The sequence below is a fragment of the Pagrus major genome, chromosome 11 (genome assembly GCF_040436345.1).
Source record: "Pagrus major chromosome 11, Pma_NU_1.0".
In the NCBI taxonomy this organism is placed as follows: Eukaryota; Metazoa; Chordata; class Actinopteri; order Spariformes; family Sparidae; genus Pagrus; species Pagrus major.
The window spans coordinates 229,582-246,716 of NC_133225.1; the positions used below are offsets into that span (position 1 = coordinate 229,582).

The following is a 17,135-nucleotide window of genomic DNA, read 5'->3' on the forward strand; positions in this document are numbered from 1 at the left end:
ATAACTATTATGATATCAAAGAACGTGGAGCGACGTGACGGCAGGCAGCGACTGATAGAAGCTCAACGACAAGCTGAGGTGAAGTCTGGGAAAGTGTCGGGATGAGATCTGCACTGATTGATATTGATTATTAGATCAGAAATGCACAATGCAACATATAGTTTACAAAGCTGTCGCGATGAGTCAGCTCAGGATTCTTATTTCTGTTTCTGTTTGATGCTGGTAGATATTTGTGAGAGTGGTGAAGGTCAGAGACGACATCAACATCAACAGACACCAGGACTCAAACTGACAAACACAAAGTTGTAACTTGTAACAAAAAGTGTCAGAAGTAAAAACTTTATTTCAGATAAACTCCAGCTCCTCTGTGGGTTCAGCTAATTAAAATGGTTATCATAATTAAATGATGACCTCATTAACACGCTGCCCTCAAACATTCCTGCTGCTTCTATTTTTTAATCTGAACAGAAAGAAAGAAGCTGAACATGTTCACATTTTCACTGAGCTTCAGATGGTTTCAGCTTGTCTCCTGTTGATTTATTGTTTCTCTGATGATAAACTGATGACGATGTTCAGCCTGAAGCTTCTCTCACTTTAACTGTACAGAGTCGGTCTGAGGACAGAACAAACTCTCTGAATCACTTCCTGTTTATTCACATGTTTGATGTTTGAATTCAATGTGTAATTCGTCACAACCCTCCAGAACCGTCTGTTCTCATGCTGCTTGCTCATTTGAACCATTTACACAAAACATGGAAGAACCTGAGAACATCTCGGCCCGCCGATCATAAAAAATAAATAATGATTGAATAAATAAATTATGCAAAACTTTAAATGTTACGGACACCATAATCTGTGTACTGTCCCTTTGATTTAATCAGTTCTTTGATTCTGTGTTACTAATTAATGTGACACAAGGATTTCTGATTGATGTTCCACCTGTCTCCACTCTGACACGTCCCCTCTGTTCTTCTCCTGGTCCTCTCCCTGGTACTCCTGCTGGTCATCTTGCTGGTCCTCCTGCTGGTCCTCCTGCTGGTCCTCCCCCTGGTCCTCCCCCTGGTCCTCCTCCTGGTCGTCCTCCTGGTTGTCCTTCCTGGTTCTGCGTAGAACCGGTTCCACCTGCAGATGGTGATGGGGGTTCCAGAGTCCGGTCTGTCCGACCTGCTGCTGACGGTTCTGCAGCGGTCGGGTTGGAGGGAGGGTACTGCAGTCCTGTGTCGTGGCTGGGAGGAGTCTCGGGGTCTCCTGCAGTTCCTTGGAGGTCAGAGTGGGAGCGGTGCATCTTGGGACGGTGAGGGCGGGGCCACATGGCACCTGCGTGCCATCCTGAACCTAACGCAGTCAGCACATGACGACACTCAAATCCACGATTTCCTGTCCCGACACTTCTCCACACAGACCGAGCCCTCGCCGGCGTCGGTGCTGCTGTTCGGAGCTGACCCGCTGTGTGCAGCAGCGGTGCTCCGCAGCGCTCAGGACCTGGGCCTCACGTTACCCATGGTGCACTGGGTGCTTGGCCAGCCGCTCAGCCCTGATGCGCTGCATGCCATCGGGCTGCCGCTCGGCCTGCTGGCCTATGGAGAGGTGGAGAGGAAACCGCTCGACTTCTACATCAGAGACGCCCTGCAACTCGTCACCAGGGCTGTTGCCGCAGCAACCGTGGTGAGACCAGACCTGGCCCTGATCCAGAACATGGTGAACTGCTACGACAAACCCAACAAACACGAGGTGCCGTCATCAGGACAGTACCTGTCCAGGTAACAGCAGCCTGTTATTATCTTCTAGTAAACAACATTATTATTGTTGTTATTATTTTAATGTCGTCATCATGTTCGTCACTCTGTCAGTGAGTCTGGGAGAAAAGATGAAATATGTTTCAGACTGCAGAGATTTCAAACGTAAACAAACATGTTTGTGTGTTCAGAGCGTGTTGATGAGTGTTTGTGTGTCTGCAGTTGATTAAAATAGATTTTAATATTCAGCAGCAGATTAATGTTCATGATGAATCACACAAACACACACAAACACAAACACACACGCATGTATATTAATGTTTATCAAAAATCATAAATACAATCTGTGTGAATATAAACATGTTGGAGGGTTACACTTTATTCATGACGAGATTTATTACACAGCCTAAAGCTCCCTCGCTCGCTCTCTTTCTCTCTCTCTGTCTCTCTCTCTTTGTCTCTCTCTCTCTCTGTCTCTCTCTTTCTCTGTCTCTCTCTCTCTCTCTGTCTCTCTCTCTCTGTAGTATAAACGGTATATAATGTATATACAGCATATATGGATTCAACCTGCTCAGTCAGCTGAAAAGCTGATGACAATAACACTGTCATCAAACTGTCATCACACTGTCATCACACTGTCATCACACTGTCTGCCCACTGTCATCCCACTGTCATCACACTGTCTGCCCACTGTCAACACACTGTCATCACACTGTCAGCCCACTGTCATCACACTGTCAGCCCACTGTCATCACACTGTCATCACTGTCAGCCCACTGTCATCACACTGTCATCACACTGTCAGCCCACTGTCATCACACTGTCATCACACTGTCAGCCCACTGTCATCGCACTGTCATCACTGTCAGCCCACTGTCATCACACTGTCATCCCACTGTCATCACACTGTCATCCCACTGTCATCACACTGTCTGCCCACTGTCATCACACTGTCAACACACTGTCATCACACTGTCAGCACACTGTCAGCACTGTCATCACACTGTCAACACACTGTCATCACACTGTCAGCACACTGTCAGCACTGTCATCACACTGTCATCACACTGTCATCACTGTCAACACACTGTCATCACTGTCAACACACTGTCATCACACTGTCAGCCCACTGTCATCACTGTCAACACACTGTCATCACACTGTCAGCACACTGTCATCACTGTCAACACACTGTCATCACACTGTCAGCCCACTGTCAACACACTGTCATCACTGTCAGCACACTGTCAGCCCACTGTCATCACACTGTCAGCCCATTGTCAGCCCACTGTCATCACACTGTCATCACACTGTCAGCCCACTGTCATCACACTGTCATCCCACTGTCATCACACTGTCATCCCACTGTCATCACACTGTCTGCCCACTGTCATCACACTGTCAACACACTGTCATCACACTGTCAGCACACTGTCAGCACTGTCATCACACTGTCATCACACTGTCATCACTGTCAACACACTGTCATCACTGTCAACACACTGTGATCACACTGTCAGCCCACTGTCATCACTGTCAACACACTGTCATCACACTGTCATCACACTGTCATCACTGTCAACACACTGTCATCACACTGTCAGCCCACTGTCATCACACTGTCATCACTGTCAACACACTGTCAGCCCACTGTCATCACACTGTCATCACACTGTCAGCCCACTGTCAGCACACTGTCATCACACTGTCAGTCCACTGTCATCACACTGTCATCCCACTGTCATCACACTGGCTGCCCACTGTCAACACACTGTCATCACACTGTCAGCCCACTGTCAACACACTGTCTGCCCACTGTCATCACACTGTCAGCCCACTGTCAACCCACTGTCAACACACTGTCATCACACTGTCATCACACTGTCTGCCCACTGTCAACACACTGTCTGCCCACTGTCATCACACTGTCATCACACTGTCTGCCCACTGTCAGCCCACTGTCATCCCACTGTCATCACACTGTCTGCCCACTGTCAACACACTGTCATCACACTGTCAGCCCACTGTCATCACACTGTCAGCCCACTGTCAGCCCACTGTCATCACACTGTCATCACTGTCAGCCCACTGTCATCACACTGTCATCACACTGTCAGCCCACTGTCATCGCACTGTCATCACTGTCAGCCCACTGTTATCACACTGTCATCCCACTGTCATCACACTGTCATCCCACTGTCATCACACTGTCTGCCCACTGTCATCACACTGTCATCACACTGTCATCACTGTCAACACACTGTCATCACTGTCAACACACTGTCATCACACTGTCAGCCCACTGTCATCACTGTCAACACACTGTCATCACACTGTCAGCACACTGTCATCACTGTCAACACACTGTCATCACACTGTCAGCCCACTGTCAACACACTGTCATCACTGTCAGCACACTGTCAGCCCACTGTCATCACACTGTCAGCCCATTGTCAGCCCACTGTCATCACACTGTCATCACACTGTCAGCCCACTGTCATCACACTGTCATCCCACTGTCATCACACTGTCATCCCACTGTCATCACACTGTCATCCCACTGTCATCACACTGTCTGCCCACTGTCATCACACTGTCAACACACTGTCATCACACTGTCAGCACTATCATCACACTGTCATCACACTGTCATCACTGTCAACACACTGTCATCACTGTCAACACACTGTGATCACACTGTCAGCCCACTGTCATCACTGTCAACACACTGTCATCACACTGTCAGCACACTGTCATCACTGTCAACACACTGTCATCACACTGTCAGCCCACTGTCATCACTGTCAACACACTGTCAACACACTGTCAGCCCACTGTCATCACTGTCAACACACTGTCATCACACTGTCAGCCCACTGTCATCACACTGTCATCACTGTCAACACACTGTCAGCCCACTGTCATCACACTGTCATCACACTGTCAGCCCACTGTCAGCACACTGTCATCACACTGTCAGTCCACTGTCATCACACTGTCATCCCACTGTCATCACACTGTCTGCCCACTGCCAACACACTGTCATCACACTGTCAACACACTGTCAGCACACTGTCATCACACTGTCAGTCCACTGTCATCACACTGTCATCCCACTGTCATCACACTGTCTGCCCACTGCCAACACACTGTCATCACACTGTCAGCCCACTGTCAACACACTGTCTGCCCACTGTCATCACACTGTCAGCCCACTGTCAACCCACTGTCAACACACTGTCATCACACTGTCATCACACTGTCTGCCCACTGTCAACACACTGTCTGCCCACTGTCATCACACTGTCATCACACTGTCTGCCCACTGTCAGCCCACTGTCATCCCACTGTCATCACACTGTCTGCCCACTGTCAACACACTGTCATCACACTGTCAGCCCACTGTCATCACACTGTCAGCCCACTGTCAGCCCACTGTCATCACACTGTCATCACTGTCAGCCCACTGTCATCACACTGTCATCACACTGTCAGCCCACTGTCATCGCACTGTCATCACTGTCAGCCCACTGTTATCACACTGTCATCCCACTGTCATCACACTGTCAACACACTGTCATCACACTGTCAGCACACTGTCAGCACTGTCATCACACTGTCATCACACTGTCATCACTGTCAACACACTGTCATCACACTGTCAGCCCACTGTCATCACTGTCAACACACTGTCATCACACTGTCAGCACACTGTCATCACTGTCAACACACTGTCATCACACTGTCAGCCCACTGTCATCACACTGTCATCACTGTCAACACACTGTCATCACACTGTCAGCCCACTGTCATCACACTGTCATCACACTGTCAGCCCACTGTCAGCACACTGTCATCACACTGTCAGTCCACTATCATCACACTGTCATCCCACTGTCATCACACTGTCTGCCCACTGTCAACACACTGTCATCACACTGTCAGCCCACTGTCAACACACTGTCTGCCCACTGTCATCAAACTGTCAGCCCACTGTCAACACACTGTCTGCCCACTGTCATCACACTGTCATCACACTGTCTGCCCACTGTCAACACACTGTCTGCCCACTGTCATCACACTGTCATCACACTGTCTGCCCACTGTCAACACACTGTCTGCCCACTGTCATCACACTGTCATCACACTGTCAGCCCACTGTCAACACACTGTCATCACTGTCAGCACACTGTCAGCCCACTGTCATCACACTGTCAGCCCATTGTCAGCCCACTGTCATCACACTGTCATCACACTGTCAGCCCACTGTCATCACACTGTCATCACACTGTCTGCCCACTGTCAGCCCACTGTCATCACACTGTCATCACACTGTCTGCCCACTGTCAGCCCACTGTCATCACACTGTCAACACACTGTCATCACACTGTCATCACACTGTCAGCCCATTGTCATCACACTGTCATCACACTGTCAGCCCACTGTCAACACACTGTCATCACACTGTCATCACACTGTCAGCCCACTGTCATCACACTGTCATCACACTGTCATCACACTGTCAGCCCACTGTCAGCACACTGTCATCACACTGTCAGTCCACTGTCATCACACTGTCTGCCCACTGTCATCACACTGTCTGCCCACTGTCAACACACTGTCATCACACTGTCAGCCCACTGTCATCACACTGTCATCACAGTCAGCACACTGTCAACACACTGTCAGCACACTGTCATCACACTGTCAGCCCACTGTCAGCCCACTGTCAACACACTGTCAACACACTATCATCACACTGTCATCACACTGTCAGCCCACTGTCAACACACTGTCAGCCCACTGTCAACACAGTCAGCCCACTGTCATCAAACTGTCATCACACTGTCATCACAGTCAGCACACTGTCATCACACTGTCAGCCCACTGTCATCACACTGTCATCACAGTCAGCACACTGTCAACACACTGTCAGCACACTGTCAGCACACTGTCATCACACTGTCAGCCCACTGTCATCACACTGTCAACACACTGTCAACACACTGTCATCACAGTCAGCACACTGTCATCACACTGTCAGTCCACTGTCATCACACTGTCTGCCCACTGTCATCACACTGTCTGCCCACTGTCAACACACTGTCATCACACTGTCAGCCCACTGTCATCACACTGTCATCACAGTCAGCACACTGTCAACACACTGTCAGCACACTGTCATCACACTGTCAGCCCACTGTCAGCCCACTGTCAACACACTGTCAACACACTATCATCACACTGTCATCACACTGTCAGCCCACTGTCAACACACTGTCAGCCCACTGTCAACACAGTCAGCCCACTGTCATCAAACTGTCATCACACTGTCATCACAGTCAGCACACTGTCATCACACTGTCAGCCCACTGTCATCACACTGTCATCACAGTCAGCACACTGTCAACACACTGTCAGCACACTGTCAGCACACTGTCATCACACTGTCAGCCCACTGTCATCACACTGTCAACACACTGTCAACACACTGTCATCACAGTCAGCACACTGTCATCACACTGTCAGCCCACTGTCAGCCCACTGTCATCACACTGTCAACACACTGTCATCACACTGTCATCACACTGTCAGCACACTGTCATCACACTGTCAGCCCACCGTCAACACACTGTCAGCCCACTGTCATCACACTGTCATTACACTGTCATCACACTGTCATCACAGTCAGCACAGTGTCATCACACTGTCAGCCCACTGTCATCACACTGTCTGCCCACTGTCATCACACTGTCAACACACTGTCATCACACTGTCAGCACACTGTCAGCACTGTCATCACACTGTCATCACACTGTCATCACTGTCAACACACTGTCATCACTGTCAACACACTGTCATCACACTGTCAGCCCACTGTCATCACTGTCAACACACTGTCATCACACTGTCAGCACACTGTCATCACTGTCAACACACTGTCATCACACTGTCAGCACACTGCCATCACTGTCAACACACTGTCATCACACTGTCAGCCCACTGTCATCACACTGTCATCACTGTCAACACACTGTCAGCCCACTGTCAGCACACTGTCATCACACTGTCAGTCTACTGTCATCACACTGTCATCCCACTGTCATCACACTGTCTGCCCACTGTCAACACACTGTCATCACACTGTCAGCCCACTGTCAACACACTGTCTGCCCACTGTCAGCCCACTGTCAACACACTGTCTGCCCACTGTCATCACACTGTCATGACACTGTCTGCCCACTGTCTGCCCACTGTCATCACACTGTCATCACACTGTCTGCCCACTGTCAGCCCACTGTCATCACACTGTCAGCCCACTGTCATCACACTGTCAACACACTGTCATCAAACTGTCATCACACTGTCAGCCCATTGTCATCACACTGTCATCACTGTCAGCCCACTGTCATCACACTGTCATCACACTGTCAGCCCACTGTCAACACACTGTCATCACACTGTCAGCCCACTGTCATCACACTGTCAGCCCACTGTCAGCACACTGTCATCACAGTCAGCACACTGTCAACACACTGTCAGCACACTGTCAGCACACTGTCATCACACTGTCAGCCCACTGTCATCACACTGTCAACACACTGTCAACACACTGTCATCACAGTCAGCACACTGTCATCACACTGTCAGCCCACTGTCAGCCCACTGTCATCACACTGTCAACACACTGTCATCACACTGTCAGCACACTGTCATCACACTGTCAGCCCACTGTCAACACACTGTCAGCCCACTGTCATCACACTGTCATTACACTGTCATCACACTGTCATCACAGTCAGCACAGTGTCATCACACTGTCAGCCCACTGTCATCACACTGTCTGCCCACTGTCATCACACTGTCAACACACTGTCATCACACTGTCAGCACACTGTCAGCACTGTCATCACACTGTCATCACACTGTCATCACTGTCAACACACTGTCATCACTGTCAACACACTGTCATCACACTGTCAGCCCACTGTCATCAGTGTCAACACACTGTCAGCCCACTGTCATCACTGTCAACACACTGTCATCACACTGTCAGCACACTGTCATCACTGTCAACACACTGTCATCACACTGTCAGCCCACTGTCATCACTGTCAACACACTGTCATCACACTGTCAGCACACTGCCATCACTGTCAACACACTGTCATCACACTGTCAGCCCACTGTCATCACACTGTCATCACTGTCAACACACTGTCAGCCCACTGTCATCACACTGTCATCACACTGTCAGCCCACTGTCAGCACACTGTCATCACACTGTCAGTCCACTGTCATCACACTGTCATCCCACTGTCATCACACTGTCTGCCCACTGTCAACACACTGTCATCACACTGTCAGCCCACTGTCAACACACTGTCTGCCCACTGTCATCACACTGTCATGACACTGTCTGCCCACTGTCAGCCCACTGTCATCACACTGTCATCACACTGTCTGCCCACTGTCAGCCCACTGTCATCACACTGTCAGCCCACTGTCATCACACTGTCAACACACTGTCATCAAACTGTCATCACACTGTCAGCCCATTGTCATCACACTGTCATCACTGTCAGCCCACTGTCATCACACTGTCATCACACTGTCAGCCCACTGTCAACACACTGTCATCACACTGTCAGCCCACTGTCATCACACTGTCATCACACTGTCAACACACTGTCATCACACTGTCATCACACTGTCAGCACACTGTCATCACACTGTCAGCCCACTGTCAACACACTGTCAGCCCACTGTCAACACACTGTCAGCCCACTGTCATCACACTGTCATTACACTGTCATCACACTGTCATCACAGTCAGCACACTGTCATCACACTGTCATCACACTGTCAGCCCACTGTCATCACACTGTCATCACAGTCAGCACACCGTCAACACACTGTCATCACACTGTCAGCACACTGTCATCACACTGTCAGCCCACTGTCATCACACTGTCATCACACTGTCAGCACATTGTCATCACACTGTCAGCCCACTGTCATCACACTGTCATCACACTGTCAACACACTGTCATCACAGTCAGCACACTGTCATCACACTGTCAGCCCACTGTCAGCCCACTGTCATCACACTGTCAACACACTGTCAGCACACTGTCATCACACTGTCAGCCCACTGCCAACACACTGTCAGCCCACTGTCAAAACACTGTCAGCCCACTGTCATCACACTGTCATTACACTGTCAACACACTGTCATCACACTGTCATCACAGTCAGCACACTGTCATCACACTGTCAGCCCACTGTCATCACACTGTCATCACAGTCAGCACACCGTCAACACACTATCATCACACTGTCAGCACACTGTCATCACACTGTCAGCCCACTGTCATCACACTGTCATCACAGTCGGCACACTGTCATCCCACTGTCATCACACTGTCATCCCACTGTCATCACACTGTCATCCCACTGTCATCACACTGTCTGCCCACTGTCATCACACTGTCAACACACTGTCATCACACTGTCAGCACTATCATCACACTGTCATCACACTGTCATCACTGTCAACACACTGTCATCACTGTCAACACACTGTGATCACACTGTCAGCCCACTGTCATCACTGTCAACACACTGTCATCACACTGTCAGCACACTGTCATCACTGTCAACACACTGTCATCACACTGTCAGCCCACTGTCATCACTGTCAACACACTGTCAACACACTGTCAGCCCACTGTCATCACTGTCAACACACTGTCATCACACTGTCAGCCCACTGTCATCACACTGTCATCACTGTCAACACACTGTCAGCCCACTGTCATCACACTGTCATCACACTGTCAGCCCACTGTCAGCACACTGTCATCACACTGTCAGTCCACTGTCATCACACTGTCATCCCACTGTCATCACACTGTCTGCCCACTGCCAACACACTGTCATCACACTGTCAACACACTGTCAGCACACTGTCATCACACTGTCAGTCCACTGTCATCACACTGTCATCCCACTGTCATCACACTGTCTGCCCACTGCCAACACACTGTCATCACACTGTCAGCCCACTGTCAACACACTGTCTGCCCACTGTCATCACACTGTCAGCCCACTGTCAACCCACTGTCAACACACTGTCATCACACTGTCATCACACTGTCTGCCCACTGTCAACACACTGTCTGCCCACTGTCATCACACTGTCATCACACTGTCTGCCCACTGTCAGCCCACTGTCATCCCACTGTCATCACACTGTCTGCCCACTGTCAACACACTGTCATCACACTGTCAGCCCACTGTCATCACACTGTCAGCCCACTGTCAGCCCACTGTCATCACACTGTCATCACTGTCAGCCCACTGTCATCACACTGTCATCACACTGTCAGCCCACTGTCATCGCACTGTCATCACTGTCAGCCCACTGTTATCACACTGTCATCCCACTGTCATCACACTGTCAACACACTGTCATCACACTGTCAGCACACTGTCAGCACTGTCATCACACTGTCATCACACTGTCATCACTGTCAACACACTGTCATCACACTGTCAGCCCACTGTCATCACTGTCAACACACTGTCATCACACTGTCAGCACACTGTCATCACTGTCAACACACTGTCATCACACTGTCAGCCCACTGTCATCACACTGTCATCACTGTCAACACACTGTCATCACACTGTCAGCCCACTGTCATCACACTGTCATCACACTGTCAGCCCACTGTCAGCACACTGTCATCACACTGTCAGTCCACTATCATCACACTGTCATCCCACTGTCATCACACTGTCTGCCCACTGTCAACACACTGTCATCACACTGTCAGCCCACTGTCAACACACTGTCTGCCCACTGTCATCAAACTGTCAGCCCACTGTCAACACACTGTCTGCCCACTGTCATCACACTGTCATCACACTGTCTGCCCACTGTCAACACACTGTCTGCCCACTGTCATCACACTGTCATCACACTGTCTGCCCACTGTCAACACACTGTCTGCCCACTGTCATCACACTGTCATCACACTGTCAGCCCACTGTCAACACACTGTCATCACTGTCAGCACACTGTCAGCCCACTGTCATCACACTGTCAGCCCATTGTCAGCCCACTGTCATCACACTGTCATCACACTGTCAGCCCACTGTCATCACACTGTCATCACACTGTCTGCCCACTGTCAGCCCACTGTCATCACACTGTCATCACACTGTCTGCCCACTGTCAGCCCACTGTCATCACACTGTCAACACACTGTCATCACACTGTCATCACACTGTCAGCCCATTGTCATCACACTGTCATCACACTGTCAGCCCACTGTCAACACACTGTCATCACACTGTCATCACACTGTCAGCCCACTGTCATCACACTGTCATCACACTGTCATCACACTGTCAGCCCACTGTCAGCACACTGTCATCACACTGTCAGTCCACTGTCATCACACTGTCTGCCCACTGTCATCACACTGTCTGCCCACTGTCAACACACTGTCATCACACTGTCAGCCCACTGTCATCACACTGTCATCACAGTCAGCACACTGTCAACACACTGTCAGCACACTGTCATCACACTGTCAGCCCACTGTCAGCCCACTGTCAACACACTGTCAACACACTATCATCACACTGTCATCACACTGTCAGCCCACTGTCAACACACTGTCAGCCCACTGTCAACACAGTCAGCCCACTGTCATCAAACTGTCATCACACTGTCATCACAGTCAGCACACTGTCATCACACTGTCAGCCCACTGTCATCACACTGTCATCACAGTCAGCACACTGTCAACACACTGTCAGCACACTGTCAGCACACTGTCATCACACTGTCAGCCCACTGTCATCACACTGTCAACACACTGTCAACACACTGTCATCACAGTCAGCACACTGTCATCACACTGTCAGTCCACTGTCATCACACTGTCTGCCCACTGTCATCACACTGTCTGCCCACTGTCAACACACTGTCATCACACTGTCAGCCCACTGTCATCACACTGTCATCACAGTCAGCACACTGTCAACACACTGTCAGCACACTGTCATCACACTGTCAGCCCACTGTCAGCCCACTGTCAACACACTGTCAACACACTATCATCACACTGTCATCACACTGTCAGCCCACTGTCAACACACTGTCAGCCCACTGTCAACACAGTCAGCCCACTGTCATCAAACTGTCATCACACTGTCATCACAGTCAGCACACTGTCATCACACTGTCAGCCCACTGTCATCACACTGTCATCACAGTCAGCACACTGTCAACACACTGTCAGCACACTGTCAGCACACTGTCATCACACTGTCAGCCCACTGTCATCACACTGTCAACACACTGTCAACACACTGTCATCACAGTCAGCACACTGTCATCACACTGTCAGCCCACTGTCAGCCCACTGTCATCACACTGTCAACACACTGTCATCACACTGTCATCACACTGTCAGCACACTGTCATCACACTGTCAGCCCACCGTCAACACACTGTCAGCCCACTGTCATCACACTGTCATTACACTGTCATCACACTGTCATCACAGTCAGCACAGTGTCATCACACTGTCAGCCCACTGTCATCACACTGTCTGCCCACTGTCATCACACTGTCAACACACTGTCATCACACTGTCAGCACACTGTCAGCACTGTCATCACACTGTCATCACACTGTCATCACTGTCAACACACTGTCATCACTGTCAACACACTGTCATCACACTGTCAGCCCACTGTCATCACTGTCAACACACTGTCATCACACTGTCAGCACACTGTCATCACTGTCAACACACTGTCATCACACTGTCAGCACACTGCCATCACTGTCAACACACTGTCATCACACTGTCAGCCCACTGTCATCACACTGTCATCACTGTCAACACACTGTCAGCCCACTGTCAGCACACTGTCATCACACTGTCAGTCTACTGTCATCACACTGTCATCCCACTGTCATCACACTGTCTGCCCACTGTCAACACACTGTCATCACACTGTCAGCCCACTGTCAACACACTGTCTGCCCACTGTCAGCCCACTGTCAACACACTGTCTGCCCACTGTCATCACACTGTCATGACACTGTCTGCCCACTGTCTGCCCACTGTCATCACACTGTCATCACACTGTCTGCCCACTGTCAGCCCACTGTCATCACACTGTCAGCCCACTGTCATCACACTGTCAACACACTGTCATCAAACTGTCATCACACTGTCAGCCCATTGTCATCACACTGTCATCACTGTCAGCCCACTGTCATCACACTGTCATCACACTGTCAGCCCACTGTCAACACACTGTCATCACACTGTCAGCCCACTGTCATCACACTGTCAGCCCACTGTCAGCACACTGTCATCACAGTCAGCACACTGTCAACACACTGTCAGCACACTGTCAGCACACTGTCATCACACTGTCAGCCCACTGTCATCACACTGTCAACACACTGTCAACACACTGTCATCACAGTCAGCACACTGTCATCACACTGTCAGCCCACTGTCAGCCCACTGTCATCACACTGTCAACACACTGTCATCACACTGTCAGCACACTGTCATCACACTGTCAGCCCACTGTCAACACACTGTCAGCCCACTGTCATCACACTGTCATTACACTGTCATCACACTGTCATCACAGTCAGCACAGTGTCATCACACTGTCAGCCCACTGTCATCACACTGTCTGCCCACTGTCATCACACTGTCAACACACTGTCATCACACTGTCAGCACACTGTCAGCACTGTCATCACACTGTCATCACACTGTCATCACTGTCAACACACTGTCATCACTGTCAACACACTGTCATCACACTGTCAGCCCACTGTCATCAGTGTCAACACACTGTCAGCCCACTGTCATCACTGTCAACACACTGTCATCACACTGTCAGCACACTGTCATCACTGTCAACACACTGTCATCACACTGTCAGCCCACTGTCATCACTGTCAACACACTGTCATCACACTGTCAGCACACTGCCATCACTGTCAACACACTGTCATCACACTGTCAGCCCACTGTCATCACACTGTCATCACTGTCAACACACTGTCAGCCCACTGTCATCACACTGTCATCACACTGTCAGCCCACTGTCAGCACACTGTCATCACACTGTCAGTCCACTGTCATCACACTGTCATCCCACTGTCATCACACTGTCTGCCCACTGTCAACACACTGTCATCACACTGTCAGCCCACTGTCAACACACTGTCTGCCCACTGTCATCACACTGTCATGACACTGTCTGCCCACTGTCAGCCCACTGTCATCACACTGTCATCACACTGTCTGCCCACTGTCAGCCCACTGTCATCACACTGTCAGCCCACTGTCATCACACTGTCAACACACTGTCATCAAACTGTCATCACACTGTCAGCCCATTGTCATCACACTGTCATCACTGTCAGCCCACTGTCATCACACTGTCATCACACTGTCAGCCCACTGTCAACACACTGTCATCACACTGTCAGCCCACTGTCATCACACTGTCATCACACTGTCAACACACTGTCATCACACTGTCATCACACTGTCAGCACACTGTCATCACACTGTCAGCCCACTGTCAACACACTGTCAGCCCACTGTCAACACACTGTCAGCCCACTGTCATCACACTGTCATTACACTGTCATCACACTGTCATCACAGTCAGCACACTGTCATCACACTGTCATCACACTGTCAGCCCACTGTCATCACACTGTCATCACAGTCAGCACACCGTCAACACACTGTCATCACACTGTCAGCACACTGTCATCACACTGTCAGCCCACTGTCATCACACTGTCATCACACTGTCAGCACATTGTCATCACACTGTCAGCCCACTGTCATCACACTGTCATCACACTGTCAACACACTGTCATCACAGTCAGCACACTGTCATCACACTGTCAGCCCACTGTCAGCCCACTGTCATCACACTGTCAACACACTGTCAGCACACTGTCATCACACTGTCAGCCCACTGCCAACACACTGTCAGCCCACTGTCAACACACTGTCAGCCCACTGTCATCACACTGTCATTACACTGTCAACACACTGTCATCACACTGTCATCACAGTCAGCACACTGTCATCACACTGTCAGCCCACTGTCATCACACTGTCATCACAGTCAGCACACCGTCAACACACTATCATCACACTGTCAGCACACTGTCATCACACTGTCAGCCCACTGTCATCACACTGTCATCACAGTCGGCACACTGTCATCACACTGTCATCACAGTCAGCACACTGTCATCACACTGTCCTCACACTGTCAGCCCACTGTCAACACACTGTCATCACACTGTCAGCCCACTGTCATCACACTGTCAGCCCACTGTCATCACAGTGTCATCACACTGTCATCACACTGTCGTCACACTGTCATCACACTGTCATCACACTGTCAGCCCACTGTCATCACACTGTCATCACACTGTCAGCCCACTGTCAGCACACTGTCATCACACTGTCAGCCCACTGTCATCACACTGTCATCACACTGTCATCACACTGTCGTCACACTGTCATCACACTGTCGTCACACTGTCATCACACTGTCAGCCCACTGTCAGCACACTTTAACTTGTGCGTTCAGTTAACTGACAGAAAGAGATCAAACACATTCACAGTAAATGAAATTACAGTGAGAGATAAAAACCTCCGAGGACAGATTATCTGCTGCAGAAGAGGAAAAAAGAGAGAGAGTGCGAAGAGCAACATCACAGACTCTTAAACTGATGTTTGAACAGAAGAAGATTGTCGATAATCAGAAAATAAAACATCAAACTGTCTTTCAGGTTCATCCAGAAACCGTCAGGAGGTCCTGTCTACCAATCACAGCTCTGTCAACACAGTCTGACTTAATATTCAGACAGCTATTAAGTGTGATGAACTGTTCCTGTTTATGTTCTCAATGTTTCTATGTGTCAATATTTCTAGTTTAAATTCCAAATTTAACTCTGATTTTTAACCTAATTTTCAGAAAAATAAACCCTGACTGATTGGTTGATGGAGATAAACAGCAGGTGGAGCTAATTCTCCAATCTGTGTCATTAAACCATAGACGACAAAGAAGAGGACACCAGAGATGACTTTGTCATTCAAAGAGCTGCAGTCAGAGTTAAAGATTTTATTGATCTCATTCATTCATCTGATTTACATCACTGCACTGCTGTCATCTGCCCCCTCAAGTGGCTGCCAGTTTGTTTTAGTTAACGTTGCTAATGCTAGCTAGCTTTTTACTTTTCTTTCCACAAAGTGGCAACTACCAGACTGTTGATGCTGACGAAACTCAGATACTATGTGACACTAAC

The 17,135-nt window shown here is 49.7% G+C and overlaps 1 protein-coding gene across 1 annotated transcript in view; it reads left to right on the forward strand.

The window, feature by feature from the left end:
• Window positions 1-17,135, forward strand: part of grin3bb (glutamate receptor, ionotropic, N-methyl-D-aspartate 3Bb) — a 100,936-nt gene that overhangs the window by 71,673 nt on the left and 12,128 nt on the right. Inside the window, exon 2 of the mRNA XM_073477288.1 lies at window positions 1,111-1,760. Coding sequence (XP_073333389.1) covers window positions 1,111-1,760 — 650 coding nt within the window. The remainder of the gene's footprint in view (window positions 1-1,110; window positions 1,761-17,135) is intronic.